Here is a 19,342-nt window from a genome sequence, read left to right as displayed (position 1 = left end):
ACATAAATAAAGAGCAGTATTTTCTGCAAGATGGCATTTTATACCATAAACATGGCCAGTTAAAGCAGTTAGTTGTCCCTAAGAAGGCTCGTGAGACAGTGCTGACGTTGGGACACTCTATTCCTTGGGCTGGCCACCTGGGGAAGTATAAGACCACTGCTCGCATTAAGCGGTACTTTTTCTGGCCTGGTTTAAGATCAGATGTTGCTTTATTTTGCAGAAGCTGCCCTGAGTGTCAGAAAACCTCAATTAGAGTCCCGACCAAAGCACCACTTCAACCTCTTCCCATTATTGGCACACCTTTTCTACGTCTTGGGATGGATATAGTTGGACCTGTGGAAAAAAGTAAATCTGGAAATCGCTTTATGCTGGTTATTACAGACTATGCAACCAGATATCCTGAAGTTTTTCCATTAAAAACTGTTAAAGCAAGGCATGTGGCTTCCTCACTGATTCAACTTTTCTCCAGGGTTGGATTCCCACAGGAAATTTTAACTGATCAAGGCACTAACTTTATGTCCACACTGTTGAAACAGGTCTATAAGCTGTTGGGCATCAGGAGCATGAGGACGACACCATATCACCCACAGACGGATGGTCTGACGGAGCGGTTTAACCAAACCCTCAAACAAATGCTTCGTAAGTTTGTTAATGATACAGGATCGGATTGGGATCAGTGGCTGCCATACCTCCTTTTTGCCTACAGGGAGGTTCCTCAGGCTTCCACAGGTTTCTCTCCCTTTGAGCTCCTTTATGGCCATGATGTGAGAGGCCCTTTGACCCTGCTGAGAGATGCATGGGTGGGAGATCAAAGTAAAGAAGACCCTGTTAACATTATCTCATTTGTTCTCCATATGAGGATAAACTGCAGCAGATGAGTGAGTTGGCTCAGAGTCACATGGCAGCTGCTCAGAGACACCAAAAGGTTTGGTTTGATAAAAAAGCTCGTTACAGAAGCTTTGTTTCTGGTCAGAAGGTTTTGGTAATGTTGCCAACTTCTGACAGCAAGCTGCTTGCAAAGTGGCAGGGACCTTTTGAAGTACTGCGGAAAATTGGACCTACTACTTACCAAGTCTCCACACCAGGTTTCCAGCGAGGGAGTCGAGTGCTCCATGTTAATCTTCTCAAGGAGTGGGTTCCACGGAAGGAGAATGAAACGGAGGTATTGCTCATTCGCAGAGTGGACGAGGAGGAAGAGGTTAATGACTATTTGCCTTCAGTAACATCCTCTGGGCTGGACCTAAGCCATCTCACCCGTGAGCAACAGTCTCAGGTAATGCCTCTTATTACTTCTGACATATTTCAAGAGTGCCCAGGTCGCACTGCTCTGGTGGAGCACAGCATTGTTCTAAAACCGGAAGCTGTTATAAAACGCCTGAGTTACAGAATACCAGAACGCTTCCGGGTGGAGCTGAAGGAGGAGCTGGACCTCATGCTCTCTAGGAATCATTCAACCTTCAGCAAGTGAGTGGTGCAACCCAGTTGTTTTGGTTCCAAAAAAGGATGGCAAGATAAGATTTTGCATTGACTTCAGGTACCTTAACTCCATATCAAAATTTGACTCTTACCCAATGCCACGTATTGATGACCTCATTGAGCACCTGGGGGAAGCAAGATATTTAACAACTATTGATCTATCTAAAGGCTACTGGCAGGTGCCTCTTTCTAAACAGTCCCAGGAGCTGACTGCATTTCGCACCCCCTGGGGATTGTTCGAGTTCACGGTCCTTCCATTCGGTCTGCACGGGGCCCCAGCAACATTTCAAAGACTAATGGATCAGGTACTCTGTGGGCTCTCAACATTCACCTGTGCATATCTTGATGATGTTGTGGTTTTCAGTGGAACTTGGGAAGAGCACGTTGACCATCTGAAGGAGGTCCTGGATCGGCTGCGTTCCGCAGGCCTTACCATCAATCCAGCAAAGTGTGCTCTTGCTAGGACAGAAATACAGTACCTTGGGTACACCATTGGAGGTGGCACTCTTAAACCTCAAGTGGACAAAATTAATGCAATAGCATCCTGTCCGCTCCCACAAACCAGAAAACAGCTACGGTCTTTTCTTGGAATGGCTGCATTTTACCACAGATTCATCCCCAATTTCTCAAGTAGAGCAGCATCCCTGACAGACATGACGGGTTCCAGAAGTCCCACCAAAATTCAGTGGACAGCAGATGCCATTGCAGCTTTTAAGGACATTAGCCAATCCCTGAGTAAGAATCCAGTTTTGCACTCACCAGATTTTACAAAAGACTTTTTGTTGCAGACTGATGCTTCTAAAAGGGGTCTTGGGGCAGTGCTTCTGCAGGGACCACCAGAGGACCAACATCCAGTTGCCTACATTAGCCGCAAGCTGCTGCCAAGGGAGAGGCGATATGCAACTGTGGAGAAGGAAGCCTTGGCTATTAAATGGGCCCTTGACTCATTCAAATATTATTTGTTGGGAAGAGAATTCACCCTTCAAACTGATCACAGAGCCCTCCAGTGGCTAGAAAAAATGAAAGACACTAATGGCAGAATCACCAGATGGTATCTTGCTATGCAGCCATTTCACTTTAAGGTTCACTACATTCCCGGCAAAGACAACATCACTGCTGATTACCTTTCTCGGTGCCAGACTGAAGACCAGGAAGTGGGGGGGTGTGTGATGGCCAAATCCATGGCCACACCCTGATGTCCTCAAGAAGTGCTAATTGGATTACACCAATAGTTTCTGCTGGCAGGGGGATATAGTTTGTTTGGATAAGTTTCATATTTAAGAAAATATTAGTATTCAAAGTTTGTTTTTGATTTTCATTTTTGGATCTTTAGTTTAGCCAAACTTAGCTGTATTATTTGTTTTGTGTTATTTGTATTTGTTTAGTTACCCCTATTGTGTCATGGTCTGATCAGCCAGTATATAAACCCCTGTGTGTCATTTCTTTGTTAGGTCAGTTATGTTTGTTGTGCAGTTAGTTTGGTTACACTTTGCCTGAGTTCAGTTTTGTTCCTTTGACCTCTTTTATGAGCTCAGTTTATTTTTGTCATTTATGATTTTGGGTTAAAATAAAAACCCTATTTTTCTAAATACATCCTGTGACTCCTCCTGTTTAACTCGGTCCATCACACGGCTTTAAAATCTCATAACTAAATAAATAAGAGTGTAACGACTAATCAAGGACTAGTTACTCCTTGATTGTTCAATTCCTTTAGTCCAGATAAAAATTGGTTTCTATAGCAAAAAGAACAACAAATAAATGGGTTGAAGACATGTGAGCCTTTGACACGTAACTCGGAACAAACAAAATTCAGGAAAAAAAAAAAAAGAAGCATAGGACCAATACTAAAGTGGCAAATAAATGTGTTAGCATTTTTTCTTTCTTATTAAGAACAAGTGCAGTTTGTAATCGTGGCTCTCACCCATAAAAAAGGTGAGATGCACGAATATCGGCTTGAAAATCTCAGGCTGAGTTTGAGGAGTCAGCAAACGGGTGCAGAGTACAGCGACAAGACCTCTGGATATTAAATAGCCATTTATCTGTTTCATAAATGTCCGACTTCATTCGACTAAAAGATGTTTGAAACTTGCTTTTCAAACTCGTACAGGAAGTGGATAAGCTGTCCTTTGGTCCTTAGAGGCAGCAAAAAAAAAAAAGACTTGTAGTCAAAAACACTCTGGTGAAAAACTTTTTCAGTGTTTCTGAAGCAATTTCAGAGTCAGCATAATCCTAACCGTTGAATGCTGACTCTGGCTAAATGCTAACGATGGCGTCATGGCTAATTTTAAGTCATTTATCTGTCATAAAAAAAGAACAAGTGACAAAGTGGTGAAGTCAAGCAAAAGGTTCATTTTGTGGAAATGCTGCCAACCGTTAAATGGTTAACTTTGGCTGAATGCTAACAATAACCTCACGGTGCTAAATTTAAGGGAGATATTTGATCTATCCAACAAGTTTTGCCTCTAATTCAGACTCTAAAATACTTTAATGAAACTGGGATTTGATCACTCTACACTCGGCATCAGCAATATCAGCAAGTCCAAGTTAGATTAATGTCATAGTTTCTCAAAGCAAAGCTAAACTTTTGCTGTAAACCTTAAGTTGTGTGTAATCTCCTGAGCTTTCGCTACGTTGCATCCCTAATATTCTTCAACTCATTCTGAGGGACATAGAGATGGGATCTGCTTGTGGGTTTAGTTTTTACATTTTAATTTATGTAATCTGCTGGAATGGAGGAAATTACAAGGAGAAGAACATTTTTAATTTTTTGTACAGCATGTCCAATCATGCTGTATGAGTAAAGGATGAAGGGAAGGTTATTAAATAGATATGAGCACTGAGGACTTCCTTAAAAATGCCAACTTGTAAAAAAGAAAAAAAGCCAACAAGCTAGCAACATGGCTTTTACTCTATAGCCTGATAAAAACATCAGCACACTCTCTACTTTAACACTGAGCTTATGGCAGAATCTCACCATTCTGTTAATTTATCACTGTACTATAAAACATCGTTTTCTTGTCGACCATCACTGCACCGCACACGCCCCGCTGGGCAGGAAGTCCTGCACATACACCGCCACAGCCTTAGTGAGGTAGGTCATGCTCCCGAAGCGGCCACTGGGAGCGCTGTCGTACAACAGCTTGCACACTCCGGTGGACGGGTCCTTCTCCAGGATGTGCTCTCCCGCTCCCAGGTCCTTCTGCGGGGACGGGGGGCAAAACAAGAAATCCGTCTGAGCGCAGGGCTGAAATCCAGACGCGGGCGTTTGGAGCCGCCGATTCTGACCTGATCTTTGAAGAACAAGTCGTTGGCCTGGTGGACGATCTTCTCCACGTGAATGATGGAGCCGATGCTGGGGATGTCCACGTCGGCCAGCATGGTGAGGACCAGGATGGCCTCCACCAGCAGCTGTCGGTACTCGGGCTGGGGGACACGGTTCAGCACCGTCTCTACGTGGACGGAGAACTTAATCTCTCCAGGCGTCATCTGAAGACGGCAAATAATAAATAATGGAACGAGTCGAAATCATCATTCTTGAGATAAGAAAGAAAGTTCAGTTTAATTTCTCTATTCGAAGTCACATCAGTGGCGTTTTATCCAAGTGATTTCAACTCTTCGTTGGCATAGATGGAGTAAAATATTTGACTATTATTAATTAAGGGAGTCTTGAGCAATAAACGCCTAAAAACTCTTCAGTAACAGATGAAATATTTCACCAATCCCAAACTGAACTTTACAGTCTCTCAATCTGCAATAAGACTAACTTGGACCTGCTAATATATTGTAGTGTTGATCCTTGTCTAAAGCTGAAAAAGCATTAAAATGTGTTTTCACACACAGGATAAATGTGTCTCGGTGTACAGTATCTCCCAGATTGTTTTGATATTAAGTTTATTTGAGGAAATGTAAAAACTTAAGCAGTGGAGAGATTTCTTACCTCTCTGGTGGTTGAAGATGGAAGGACAAAGCCCTCTATGGACAGACCGTGGCACTGCAACACAATTAGGGCAGTTTATCTCTGCCTTATAAAATAGGTTGGATTCTTTGATAATATGCTTGCCAAAATAAAATAAGTCCTAATTCTAGCACCATCCAAACAGACTAATGAATACTTAGCTGAACGACGCTTTCTTTAACCGCTCTACTTGTAAAAAGATACAGGCAAGAATACGTTCTCTCACGGATTCCAAACTTGCGATGCTTCACAATAGGGTGAATTAGTCACTGGATAATGAATAACAAACGTCAAGCAGACAGACCTTCTGCAGGATCTTCCACACTTTCTGGTAGAAGCCAACGGGGACCCTGTTCAGCGCTCCGTCCAGCCGCCTCCTGCGCAGCCACTGGCCATGTCTGGTGTCCTTGGAAACAGGGAAGCTGTCCGGAACGTCAATGGACTCTACAGAGGGCAGCCTGTACCTCTGCAGGGTGAGGATGACAAAAGACGAATCTCTAAAGCCCAGCGTTTCTCAACTGCGGTCCTCACGCCCCCTCACCCCTGCCCTGCATGCTTTAGGTGTTTCCCTTCTGCCACACACCTGGGTTGGATATGTGGGCGATTAACAGGCTTCTGCAGCACTTGATGGTCATGCAAACATTAGAATCAGTTGCTCTGGAATACAGGTGCATCTAAAACACGCAAGGACTGGAAATGAGAAGCGCTGCTGTAACCACTGATGGTATGTGGTGAAATAGCGCCCCCTGCTTGTTTAAAAGCACAGCAAAACGTTTTTAGACGCATTCACAAAAAGTGACAGAGTTATTTAAAGGTTTATTCGATTAACATAAATTCAAATGGATTAACTATTAACGTCCGCTTGGACCTTCTTTTAGTGTTGTAGTTTGGCCGCCATCCAGCAGAGGGCTCCGCTGGTCACCTTTGGCGGAGCCAACTGAACAAAGATGGCGGCGCAAAGCCAGAACGGGAAAGCCAAAAGGTCCAAATGGAGTCCAGCGCGGGATGCAAAAATGCACTTTATGTGGTTCTGTTTTGAAACATAACCTCTAAACAAATGCCTGAAGTTACCACTTTAGTGGCGCTCATCCAGCTGAGCTGCATGACGGAGGAGCGTCGACTTCTCTACCAAAAACTACTGATATGGAACAAGGAGGATGTGCAGACATCCTCTTCTGCACATCCTCAGGTGTGAGAATAACTCTCTGTTCTTGGGGAGTTAGGTGTTTCACATATTTCTTCCTTTTAAACTTTTATTTTTCTATTCAGCAACCCGAAAGGTTTCTTAAGTTGTTAGGTTTTATGAGCATGTCCACGTTTAATAATGTTAGAAAACCATTACATTACTAAATCCAGGTGATATTGCTAAAAATGCTTCTGAAAACTGGCAGATAAAAGCAGATTTTTACCCCAGATTCGATGTTTTCTACGTCCACTGACTGAGCTCGGACTCCCTGAGAGGCAGAACAAACAAACAAATGGAGATAATGAACAAAAGAATGTAGAAAAAGTAATGAATGGGATCAACCCCGGACCAATAGAGTCACAACATGCATAATCGCACACCAGTGTCAGAAACAACGGGGATTAACGAGTAGTTCAGAAAAATCACCTGGAGGAATTAGTCAAGTTGTTATAAAAAAAAATAAAAATTTAATTTGAGGAAATTAAACGAATTCACCATCTTCAGTCAGGCAGCAGTTAATTCCAAAATTATCCCGTTAAATGTAAAACAAAAACAGAAAGAAAGCACCAGTTTTCCCCCTCGGCTGTCGAATCGAATGATCTCTAGTGAACGTCAACAGATGGTCTATTTTATTGTCACCTTGTCGGTGGGCGTCACAGGCTGGTCCAGCTGAAATACAGAAACATGATTTAAGGTTTTGAATTCACGCCGACGAACCTGGTTTTTATCCAGATCTTACAGTCTGCTTCGACCAACGCAAAGAACGAGCTGAGAAAGTCAGAGGTGTTGACAGTCATGCTAATGTCCGTCAATAGCTTCATTTTTTCTTACCAAATTCTGATTTATTTTGAAAAACTCTTAACAGTGTTGAAAAAAATGACAACATATAGCTGTTTTCAACTTAAAATTAATCACTTGAAAACTCCTCTTATTATCTGCTATTGACTGTATGCGACAATGATTTTGGCAATTTAAATACATAAATGTGAGCAAAACATGCTACGATGGTTAAAAAAAACATACAAAGGAGGAAATAAGAATACAAGAAAGACTGATAAAAAATAGCAGAGAAAATGGTAGAAAAACATAAGATCACTAACTGGAGGAAAGAGGAGACGGAATAAAAATATGAAAAAAAGACAGAAAAAAGAAAATAGCATTTTCAAAGCGTTCTATCTGTATTAATTAATTCTTGATGCTAAACGCAGAAGCGACGTTCCACTGGGTTCCAGAGAGAAGCTGCTGTGCAAGAACAAAGACTTAAAACTCCTGGTCAGGATCTTGAATCTCTTTAACAAACTTGATTTTATGTGAAAACGACGATGATGACGATGAGGTAAATTAATGTTCTGTCCACATGTAACACACAACGTAGAAAAGAGACCAGATTTGTGTCAATTTGTTCAGACTTTCATGTATTTTTTTTTCTTTGAAAATCAGTAACGTTAAGCTAAAATGTCAAACAGAAATTGACCGCAGATCACCAAACAGTATTTTCCTGTGGGAGACCCAACACCATCGATTTTCCCATGAGGATTACGGTCCAAATAAGATCCAGCAGGAAAAAAAACAAAAACGACAAACACCAGCTCCTTCAGTAAACTGGATTTCTGAGTCAGTTTTAAGAATCAAGATTATTTTTCTCCATTCAAACTTGATTTGTGCAATAAATGAGATTCTTTTTGGTTGTTTTTTTTTTTTTCTTCAAAACTTTAAATCACCATCAGTGAAACTGAAATCATTTTCCTCATCTGCACCCTTCGGGTGAATTGACACCCACTATAACATTCAGCATCACCTTACTGGGGTCCAGCATGGACAACCTGCGCTCCAGCTGCAAGAAGCACAAAAGTAAAGTTCACCTTATTGTTTAAAATAAGACAGTCATGTCCCAGAATCTCGCTTTCCTCTGTTTAAAAACATTTGTTGAGTTCGCCTCTCAGTACTTAGTACTGTTTAAAAGTTGTGATCGTGTTTCTCGCTCCACTTCTGAATGCAGGTCGGGTTAAAAGTGTTAATGTGTCGTTGAGCCGCGGCTGCCTACCATCTTCATGTCGCTCTTCAGTTTACTGATGCCTGCTCTCTCGCTCTTGGTGGCGCCGGTGTTGCCGAGATGATGGATGGAGATGGCAGGACTGACGCCGACGTCTGCCTCCCTGACTGCGGACGACGAAACCAAACACACAGTCTTACATTTTGCGGGGCTCCTGCGTATTATCCCCCGACATTAAATGTTTACGTTTTATTCTTGATTCTCGCTTCGTAAAAACGTCAACAACTTAAAACCTCAAGAAAGAAAAGCAAAGGAATAAAAATGAAAGGCAGAAAGAGAAAAGCAAAGAGAAAGAAAAGAGATGGATAGAAAGACAAAGAAATGAGGACTGAAATGAACAAAAGCAGAATTAAAGAAGGAAAAAGGTGGAAAGGAAGAATGAAAAAAGGCAGAAAGAAGGAGATAAAGAAGAAATAAAACAAAGAAATAGATAAAGAAAGGAAAGGAGAAAAACAGAAAGAAAGAAAGAAAGAACGATACAAGACAGGCAGGAAACAACAAAAACATTAGGAATCAAAGAAGAAAGTGAGATACGCTGTACGGAGGGGAAGAAAGGAGGGACACAAGGAGGAAGGGAAGATGGACTCAACGTTTAGACAACAGAAAAGGAAAAACGTCTGGAGCACAGATATCAAATCCAGATCTCAATTAGACAACAGATAAAATATACGCAGCCAGGCTGTGCAAATGAACTCAAAACAACAAGTTGTGATCATGGAGGACTGACCGCTGCGCTGCACTCCGAACTCTTTCCCACTCAGGATGTGGTGCAGCAGGTTCTTCAGCTCAGACGGGCTGAGACTCATCAGGCTCTCTGTGGCTTCCTCTCCTGCTCAAGCACACAAGAACAAGTCCAGGATGTTCTTCCTCCGTTTTCAATTCGACTCACTTAGAGCAACGCCGTCAGACCTCTAACAGACCGACCGACTGGCGAAACAAACGCCCACCTGAGCAGCTGAGTGCCTGAGCCAGTTCGGTAGCCATGACCTGAATAATGAGGCCGATTCGCAGCCGGAACATCTCGCTGAACAGGGACGGCTGAGTCCTGATGCTCATCGCCAGGTACACCATGATCTCCTAGGAAGACGGGCAGAGAGGTGGTTACGACGGCTCGGAGCGACTCGCAGGAGGTTATGTGGGGTGGGGGAGACGCGGTGAGCCACCTGGGTGAGGATGGCCACGCTGATGTTGTTGTCGCTGGCCTGGTCGATGAGAGCGGCCAGCTGGTCCGGAGGGATGGGAGCCGTGATGGTCTTCTCTCTGGGCTCAGGGGGAAGTCCCACGGTCAGGTGCTTCTGGTGCGCCAGCAAGTCAGAGCACGCCTGCGCAATGTTGGGGAGATGGATTTGGAAACATTTCTGCACTCCTAAAATGCTTACGTTTAAAAAAGGTTTACAATCAATTTTGATGTCAAAGTTTTCCCAGACTCTTGTTTTCCACACCTCCAGGTTGCACACTGTTTTCAGATGCAACATGAAAAAACTAACTATGAAGTTATGGCTGATAATTTGATAGCAGAGAGCTTGGAATAGGCTGGATCTTGGGAAAAAAAGAATGGAATGGAGGAAAGAGAAACTCAATTCCTGAAGCTCCCAGGAATTGAGAGGATCCCTCAAACGGCAACGCAACCGCTCCGTACCGAGTCCAGCTCCTCCACCTTCTTCTTCAGCATCCCAGAGATCATCCTGATGAGGCCCCAGTGTTTGAGGTCGCCAGCCTTCTCATACAGCTCACTCAGTAGAGATCTGACTGTGGAGCCTTTGCCTTGCAGCTGGGTGTCCCAATCCATACCCCTGAGAACAAACACAAACAAGACGGTTACTGTGGACTGCAGCAGCAGCGGTCCTGTTCGACTGCGCTGACGTGCATAGGTCAAAGTCTTACTTGTCTTTGAAGAGGATGTAAAGGATGTCTGCCTGGTCCTGGAGGTTTTTTGTGTCCTTCAGCAGCCGCACCAGCGCGTCGTAGTCGACGGCTCCGCTTTCGTCTCTGGGGACGCCGCTCTCCGCTGTGATCGGCACCGCCGAGCTCTGGAGGACGGACGGAGGGAGACGCGGTCAGAGTGAGGCGGGCGTTTGGTGAAGGCGAAAAAGAAGAAAGGGAAGAACAGGGAGAACCTGCGTTTCCTGCGGCTCGGAAGGGTCTGGGAGATTCAGGTTCAGTGACGGCTGACAGGAACGAAACAGCTTGCTCGGTAGGTACATGTTGACGTCTGGACAAAGAAGAAATAAAAGAGGGGGAAAAAAAGGCACAGGGATCACATGGTGTATGCAGGTTTTACTAACTCAAATTTAAGACTTACTATAACCATTTTAAGACCATTATGAATAAAATTTAAGACATATCTCACGACAAATGTAAAGAAGAAATGCAGGGAACCAAAGCTATGAAATTTTTGGGGTCTTTTTGTGGCTCTGGGCTGCAAGCTAACATAGCATACGGCTAGAGAGCCAGCAAGTTTCATCATAGCTAGTTGTTCGAGAGTCAACTAGCTATGATGGCTAGTTGGCAAACAAAATAAAAGTCAAACAAAGTGCAGGAACCAGACCCAGAAATGGGGAAACAAATGTAAAAAAAATCTGACATCAACAAAGAGAATCTACTCTTGTCCTCTGCTCTCTAAGCTAAGGTCATATGCTAGCTGCTGATGACTTGTTTGCTTGCTAGCGAGCAAGCAAGTATTGGCAACTTATCCTATCTGCCTTTAGACACAGAATGCAGTGAGTGAGGATGTCTGTGCACAACTCAAACTTTTGCCTGACAGAAAAGTCCCGCGAGAAAAAAAAATCTACATAGAATAAGATTAAACAGTCTTTCTACACCAAAATTTAAGACCCGTGATTATCATGTTTGAGGCTTATTTACGTTTTCATAAATTTCTTAAGGCCTTAGTTTAAAATGAATCATGTTTTAAGGATGCATGGACACCCTGATTGAGAATCATTATCTTCAGAGAGTTTAGAAACAGATGTCCTGCAACGGCTCACTGTGTACGTTCAGATCCTGAGCCTTGTTCATCAGAGACACCATCTCTTTGGTCTTGGTGGCCGCCGCCTTGAACCTGCCCAGGCCTCCGGTCTGATGCTTAGTCTTCTTGGGGGAAGAGTGAGCCAACAGGTGGTCCAGATACTGGGCGAGGTCGTCAGCTTCTGGAGGAAGGGACGGCAAGGAAACAGCAATGAGTAGCAGAAAGGGGCAAATACAGTATGAGGACAAAGGAAATAAAAGACTCAACTCACCTTTCTTTAAAAAAAATTAAATAATTTAAAATAGTCAAAACGATTTGAAGGTCTGAAAAATCTATTTTTAGTTAGATTCTTTCATTAGCATGCAAGAAGTGTTACAGAGAAATGTGATGCATTTGGGAGAAAATGCACCAAACCAGCTGTGCCAAGTTATGCCAAAATGTTTTCACTCCAGCATAATTTGCTATTTTAATTTAAGAAAGCAAACATTTTCCAAGTGAACTCAAGCTGTCATGCATCTTTTTTGTAATTTTTTTTTATAAATGATGGATTGATGCAAACTCAATACACAACATGCTGCCTCACCACAACCACCATCGCGATGGTGAAACGCTACACAGGATGAGGGTCAGTGTGATGTAGAAGACAGTCGTGATTAATGCAAGTCTGCAGGTGATTCAGGTTTATGATGGCGCTCCAGGTAAATTATGTTAAAGATACGCTCAGAGAGGTTAGTTTGATCATCATTTACAATGACAGAGAATTAAATTTATTGTTATAATCGGAAACAAAAATAATAGTTATTCAGTCCGATCCAGTTTCTTCATGGGCAAATGCTTGCAACAAGAGATAAATTAATACTTTGTACCGACATTTGACACCATGAATGTATTTTTTGAGTGCTTTCTACAAGGAATGGTAAAACATACAAAAAAAGCATGTAACCTATAGCAGCTGGTGTCACCATTCCTCTCCATCATCCAGACTTTATTCTTACCATCATCACAACGTAATTCATGCATGTATCCATCGCCGTCATCATCATCATCATCATCATACTGGTCGCCGTGCCGGCCCATGCTGCCGGAAACCTTACCATCGAGGAAGCTGAGGTGAGCGCAGCAGGAAGTGGTCAGGAACTCCGACAGCTTTCCGGTCTGGGTCCTTACAGACGGAGTGAAGAATTGATTTATGGTGTTTACAAAGTTTGTACACTTTTCCCACAGTAGGATACAAGAACTTTACAGGGCAAGTTTTCTAACTTGACCAATTCAGCAATACAAAAGAGCTAAAAAAGCTAAACAAAACACAGTTTCAATTCACTGTTGGATAGTAATTGATTACTGTTACTAATAATGTCCAGTTTTCTACATTTTTCAGCAGGGACAAACTTTTATGTTTTGAAATATCTCTCTATATATGTGATTGGTCTATGAACAAAAACGTTGACAAAATAACAAAACACAATTTCAAAATATAATCTTTACTTCAAATACACAGAAATAATTGATATTTCTTAATATAAAGAAAGCTACAAAATAATCTCTAGAAAATCTTTTCTGTCATTTAGGAAATATAACTTATTTTGACCACTCTCACTGACTTCAAACAAGAAAGAAATTAGTCCAATTTAGGCAGCGAGAAAAAAAATATGTATATGAATTTTTATATGGAAGGCATCACCTGAAAATAACATTTTCGAAATGAAAGTTTTTAATCAAAGGTTAAATTTGCACTTTCTTACAAAATTGTACAGTTTGACTATCCAGTACCTTCAAGGACTTCATACAGAAATCCAGCACTTTCCAAACCTTGCAAGAACCCAATGTAAAGTGGACAATCATCCAACATAAATCCACCTTGCTCCTCCGTAATATCCGTCCTGTAGCTTCTTTAGCGTAGCTATGACTGCAGGGTCCAGGTCAGTGTGGTCTTCAGCTGCAGCAGAACAAAGCAAAACTGCCGTCACAGAGGCAAAGCATGACCAGGTTTCACAGAAGGAACACGCAGCGGAGACAAACACGCACTCAGCATGGTCTGCGAGATGGGGAAGGTGACCGTCGGTCGTCCGGTTATCCTCCATCTTGACGCAAGGTAGGCAATCTCGTTCCTCAGCATCTCCACGATCATCTTGTTGTCCAGAGCCAAGTAGAACTGCTGGTGGTCGATAAACTGTTTGGTTTTGGCAAAAAAAGAAAAAAAAAAGCATACAGGATGAGAGGTTTTCAATGTGAAACTTTTGGGATTTTATTCCAAGTATCTATTGTTTCTCATTACCTGAGGAGTGAAAGCAAAGATTGTGTTTCTAATGATGTAGAACTTGGAGGTTCCCAGGACTCCTATTCTTCTGTAGGGTCTCCCTGTCAGGCCGAGCCTTGGGTTACGGCCTGAAACGGACGAGGAGAATCACAAAAGAAAGAGAAGGTGAGGAAAAAAGTGACATTTTGTGCCACCCGATGTCATCCAACAAGATTTTATGTAATCTGTATACTCTAAATCTGTGCTCCGGACTCTTATTTTGAAGCACAAAAGGAAGCAGTTATTGGAAACAAAACCGCTGAACTGCTCTTTTTACGTCGTTTATTAGAAAACATTTTTGAGTAAAAATTTATTGAGCCCCAAACAAGATATGAAGTTCCTGAGCACTGTGAGAACACCGGCTAAACGTTAGCCGCTAACGTTTAAGTTAGCAACATATTTTAAGCTTCCTACTGGCGCTAAGCTGCTACTTCAGTTTTCTACATAAAGTCTGGACTTAGTTTACGATCTACAAACTCTCAAACCTGAACTGGATACTTACTTACTGAACCGAGATTCTTAAAAGCAAAAGTTGAGATTCACTAAATGTATTTTTGTTTGTGGAAAAAAAGGACAATTTCATTGATTTTCTGACAATAGTGCCACCTCAGAATGAGACAAACATCAAGCTAGATTATACGGACTGGTCAAAACTAGACAGAATTATTCTATACAGATTTTAGATTACGTAAGACCCAGTTTATTATTACATGTGAAACCTTCCGCCAATATGAGAGACCGAAAAAGGATTTTATTTTTATTTCCACCGGTTCTAAAGAACTCTTCTTGACACAAGAACAAGAGATGATGTGGAGCGTGTACCCAGTCTGGCGTAGATGTGGCTCAGGACTCTGGACGGCTGAACATGGATGGGATGGATATCCGCCACGGTCTCCACGTTTATACCGTTCTTCATCAGCAGCCCCTTAATCTCCTCCGTCTCAGCCAAAATGGACACTAAAGGAGAAAACCAGTGTGTTTAGGTAAAAACAATCAAATGACTGCAGGACTGAATTGGCTTTGGCTGTGAACTCACCCTGTACAACTACATCAGGCTTAGGGATCGTGGAGAACCGTCTGTTAAGGGGATCGATCTCTCCGGGGGCGAGAAAACCCTAAAAACATAAGAACCGTTTATAGGGCTTCTGCAGGTTTCACCAACTCAAATTTAAGACTTTTTAACTACATCCCAAAAGAAATGTACAAACTTCATCCAACCAACTGGAGTTAAATTTATACTTCCCCAGCATGAACACAAAAAAGCTAGCTAGCTAGTAAGGGTATGTTAGCAGTGAGTCACAGAACGCAATAAATTCTGCATGTGACTCAAATTTTTGCCTAACAGTAAAGATGGAGATTAAATAGGCCTAGTAAGACCAAATTTAATACCTATGATTAATGCTAACTTACATTTTTAAAATGTCATTTAAGGCCTTAATTTTAGGCTATGAATTTAACATGTTTTATGACTTTTTAAGGTTTTTAAGGTTAAGGACAACTACTTATGCATTAAATAGTTCTGATTTAGTTTTCAAAGAACTAATTTATTTAATGTTCAAGATTGTATGTTTGCTACATCCATTCTTTTATGTTTACTAAGCTGTTTTGTAAACCTCCTGGTATTACTTCATTGAACACAAGCAGGATTTTACTGAAGGTTTGGAAGCCTTTGGTATTGATGAGCAACAGTAAGCAGCATCAGACAGACCAAAGAAACCAATTACAAACAATGAGAACAAGTTTGTCATGTTTGGTCACCTCAGAGAGGAGTTTTCCAAGGATGTACAACGATTGACCCCATTTTAAAGGACACTTTCCCATTGGGATCCTTTCTACTGAGTGAGGGTTCATGTACTCTTCTTCCACCTGTTTGAACATCCAAGCACATAGAGGGAGAGATTTACAATCACCTAAAATCCATTTTTCACTCAAAGATGTCAGTCTGAAGCTAAGATTAGATATGAAAGACGTCCTAGAGGTTGAAATTCATCACCTTATCCGGAGGGACACTGTAGAGTTCTGGCAGCAGCTGGATCCCATTTTTCTGTTTGATCAGGATCGCCTCCAGCGCCTCCTGGTACTCCAGCACCTGTAACCAACATCAGCGGAAATATACAGAAAACACGCCCACGTACCTCCATGTGCAAAAGAAAGAACAACATTGTTTTAATAATTTACCTATAAAAGGAATTATTTAATAAAAATGAGGTATAAAATTAGGCAAATACAAACTTAGATGAATGACATTTAACTTTTTACTGATATCTGGACCAAAGTTTAACCCCTAATAACACTTACATGTTATAGTTTTAAATATAATGGTTCATCTTATTGAAGTATGCAGGTTTTGTTAATGCATGGCTTCCTGTCATTTGTATCATACATGCTATAATAGATTGGTGTAAAATTTAAGGTCAAAGGCCGATGAAAGGTACATTTTCTGGGATGCACTGGGAAGACGGCCAATTGTCCCAATTTCTGCCAATTGTCCCAGTGTCCTAATCGACGTATTTGATCAGTGGCACCCAAGACCTACAGTTCATTAAAGGCAAACTTAGTCTTAAAAATTGAATTGCACAATCAAGAATTATTTTCCAGCAAAAATAAACAAAAGTGAACATTTATTTCCTGTCGGTCAATGAGGCATAAATTACCTGCTCATGACTGTTGCTAAAAATGCCGTCAAGTATGAGATACGTCCAAAACAGAGGCCACTCGCACTCTATGTTTTCAAACAGCTTCAGCTCAGCGGACTCGTAGTACAGCCGGTTTGGATCCTTTACGGAGAGAAACACAGATCAGGCCAAATGTGTAGAAATTTATGCTTCTAACAATAAAAAACTCTAAAAGTTGACTATAAGCTCCCAGGGATTCAGGAAGGTCAAGCACACAGTTAAAGCGGTTCCATTATATCGTTGAATTTTAAGGCCTTAATTTTGGATAAATGATAGCTGGTGACCGATTTTTTAATCCACCCACCCCCACACAGCCATATTGCTCTGCACTTTGCACTGTCACATCATCTGCACTTTGCCATAATTGGACCTACTGCTTCTTCCTTGGTGTGGTTGAGTGCCTTTAGTTAATTTTAGTTGTATATATTGTTATTATTATTATTGTGTGTTTATTTTATTTATTGTATATATTTGACTTTTTGCACGGGAGTTGCAATAGAAATTTCGCTGAATCCTGTTCAATGACAATAAATGCTATCTAATCTAATCTAGTTTCTTTTGAAAAAATAAAACAACAAAGTTTCATACCTTCAATCCTTTAATCAGAGAAACTAAGATCATCTGAGACATGCATTCACTGCCATGGTGACAGAATCTTTCTGCATTCATGCAGCATCCCTCGGTTTATTGCTGCCCACAGCTACTTTCCACCCAAACAAAACCCAACAGAAATAAAAATCTCCTGGGCTTAAATTGCTTTGATGATTAAATTTAAGAGAGAGAGAGAAAAAAAAGGTCACAAACACATTAAAATAAAAGTAACAGTTCAGTTTGCTCCTTCTCAGACGTAACGAGATAATGTTTTGTGAAAAGTAGAAGAAGAGAGCTGTGTGTGGGGGTTTTTTGTGCTCCTTTTTACCTCTCGGGGAGTTCTGTGGCCGTCTCTGAGAAACCTGCAGCAGCCGTATCGACCCTGAACACAGAGAGCAGAAGCTGATACAGACAAGTCCTATTAAGAAAGGGACTACATATGGTAAAATTAATCCTCAATTTTCATTAAAATAGGCATTTAATGAAAGCTATAGAAAGTATCAGAGCTGGAAAAGAAACATAAGTATTTCTGGCAGACTGCAGGAACACAATGCAACTGTTTCAGTGTTTCACCTACTCACATTTAAGACTTCAAGAAATTTTTAAGCCCATTGTGAATGAATGAATTTGCACTTATCCATAAAAGCTAATCAGCTAGCTAATGGCAGCCTCAAGTGTCTTGAGTCACAGAATGCAATGAAGATGTCTGACAGCGACTCAAATTTTTGCCTGACAGAAAAGTCTTGCAAGGGGAAAAAAAATTATATATGTAATTAATAATCCCATCAGGACAACATTTCAAACTTTTGATTAATTTATCGTCACCGTCCTAAAATAAAGGCCCAAGTCATTTTTGGGCAAAAAACAGAGAGAATATATCATCTTGCCTTAATTATCTTTTGGCCAAAAACATCTTTGGTGATCATTTTAAGAAGGTGACCACATTAAAGGTCAATTTGCATTTTAAAATGAATTTAAGACATTTTAAGGCATTCAGTTTAGATAAATGAACTGAAGGGTGCACAGAGACTTGTGTTTACTCTCCATGCTTAGAAAACCCTAAAAGAAATTTGCATGTATATTACTTTCTACTGTTTAGAATCAGAAACTATAATGGAAACAAGGAGATAAGCAGTTCTTCAAAACAAAGAAAAACAAAACAAAAAACAGAACAGAACAAACCTAAACTCCAAATCTCGTTTTCTACCATACGCAGTAGGAGAGAGGCTACCTGCAGCTTAGAGATGATCTCCTCCTTCGTCATGTTCACTATGCTCATGTCCTCCACAGCGAAGGCGGGGTAGGTGATGATGGCCAGGACTCCGGCGTCTACCTCTTTAGAGATGGACGCTCTGGGCAACATCGACGTCAGAATCGACTGAAAATGAAACGCAGAGAGAATGTTTGAGTTAAACAAGCATATTATTACTTTTTATAACAAGGTGTGTGTGTGTGCGCGTGCGTGCGTGTGTACCTGACAGTGCTGTATGTCATCAGCCAGAGCATGGACCACAGATCCAGGACCTCCTTTTGCTCCGAACAGGTTAAGTTCATCCAGAGCCTCCAAAGCTGCCTGTAGGTCAAGCAGCAACATTAGCTAATAAAATATTTACTGAAGACTCCAAAAAGCAGCTTTCAATCGTTAAAAACAAGAAAGAAATGTAGGCACAACTTCCAGTGGAAATCCACATGGTAGGCAACAGGCAATTCAAGATATACACGCAATGCCAACTTTTAAGCACGGTGGTGGAGGGCTGAAAATGTGGGCTAGTTGCTTAGATCTGAGCACCTTCCCGTCAATAAATGGACAAAAAGTCCTCTTGTTACTAAAGGAATCAAAAGCCATCAATCTGAAAGCTGTGGGATTGTTTTTACTGCTGTAGTTTCATCATGGACAACAACTGGTCCAATATCCTCTTAAAGGGGCAGTACTGTCTTTTCCAGCCATAAAAACATCCTTTAAGAGAATGATTTTATAGCACAACCAAGGAACTATGTTAACTTCAGTTGTTATAAAAATTTTTTATACATATCAAATATGACTAAAGAAATTTTACTTAACTCATTGAAATTGGGCCTCTGTCGTTTTAAAAACTCCTGCTCTGAAACTCCGTCTTCAGGAAGTCTTCACAACATGGCTCC

The 19,342-nt window shown here is 41.4% G+C and overlaps 1 protein-coding gene across 7 annotated transcripts in view; it reads right to left on the bottom strand.

Moving 5' to 3' along the window:
- Positions 1-3,109: 3,109 nt before the first annotated feature.
- phka1a (phosphorylase kinase, alpha 1a (muscle)) overlaps positions 3,110-19,342 on the bottom strand; it is a 23,512-nt gene continuing 7,279 nt past the window's right edge. For 3 of the 7 annotated variants that reach the window (XM_055021318.1, XM_055021312.1, XM_055021317.1), the window contains exons 7-33: positions 18,675-18,773; positions 18,432-18,578; positions 17,529-17,582; positions 16,589-16,711; positions 15,928-16,023; positions 15,693-15,800; positions 14,971-15,049; positions 14,757-14,891; positions 13,914-14,023; positions 13,664-13,808; positions 13,496-13,574; positions 12,634-12,800; positions 11,658-11,819; positions 10,788-10,882; positions 10,555-10,700; positions 10,310-10,463; positions 9,834-9,992; positions 9,618-9,747; positions 9,398-9,499; positions 8,662-8,777; positions 8,416-8,451; positions 7,257-7,286; positions 6,841-6,885; positions 5,736-5,897; positions 5,414-5,467; positions 4,762-4,962; positions 3,110-4,675 (exon numbers count right to left, since the gene is read on the bottom strand). In XM_055021318.1, the coding sequence (XP_054877293.1) occupies positions 4,502-4,675; positions 4,762-4,962; positions 5,414-5,467; positions 5,736-5,897; positions 6,841-6,885; positions 7,257-7,286; positions 8,416-8,451; positions 8,662-8,777; positions 9,398-9,499; positions 9,618-9,747; positions 9,834-9,992; positions 10,310-10,463; positions 10,555-10,700; positions 10,788-10,882; positions 11,658-11,819; positions 12,634-12,800; positions 13,496-13,574; positions 13,664-13,808; positions 13,914-14,023; positions 14,757-14,891; positions 14,971-15,049; positions 15,693-15,800; positions 15,928-16,023; positions 16,589-16,711; positions 17,529-17,582; positions 18,432-18,578; positions 18,675-18,773 (3,108 nt within the window). In that variant the 3' untranslated portion in view covers positions 3,110-4,501. The remainder of the gene's footprint in view (positions 4,676-4,761; positions 4,963-5,413; positions 5,468-5,735; positions 5,898-6,840; positions 6,886-7,256; positions 7,287-8,415; positions 8,452-8,661; positions 8,778-9,397; positions 9,500-9,617; positions 9,748-9,833; positions 9,993-10,309; positions 10,464-10,554; positions 10,701-10,787; positions 10,883-11,657; positions 11,820-12,633; positions 12,801-13,495; positions 13,575-13,663; positions 13,809-13,913; positions 14,024-14,756; positions 14,892-14,970; positions 15,050-15,692; positions 15,801-15,927; positions 16,024-16,588; positions 16,712-17,528; positions 17,583-18,431; positions 18,579-18,674; positions 18,774-19,342) is intronic. The other 4 variants (XM_055021315.1, XM_055021313.1, XM_055021314.1 and 1 more) reach the window with 4 other exon arrangements.

The sequence above is a fragment of the Poeciliopsis prolifica genome, unplaced genomic scaffold (genome assembly GCF_027474105.1).
Source record: "Poeciliopsis prolifica strain line A6 unplaced genomic scaffold, Auburn_PproV2 SCAFFOLD075, whole genome shotgun sequence".
Classification (NCBI taxonomy): Eukaryota; Metazoa; Chordata; class Actinopteri; order Cyprinodontiformes; family Poeciliidae; genus Poeciliopsis; species Poeciliopsis prolifica.
The sequence above is the reverse complement of the archived record's forward strand: the minus strand, read 5'-3'. Positions and strand labels throughout refer to the sequence as shown.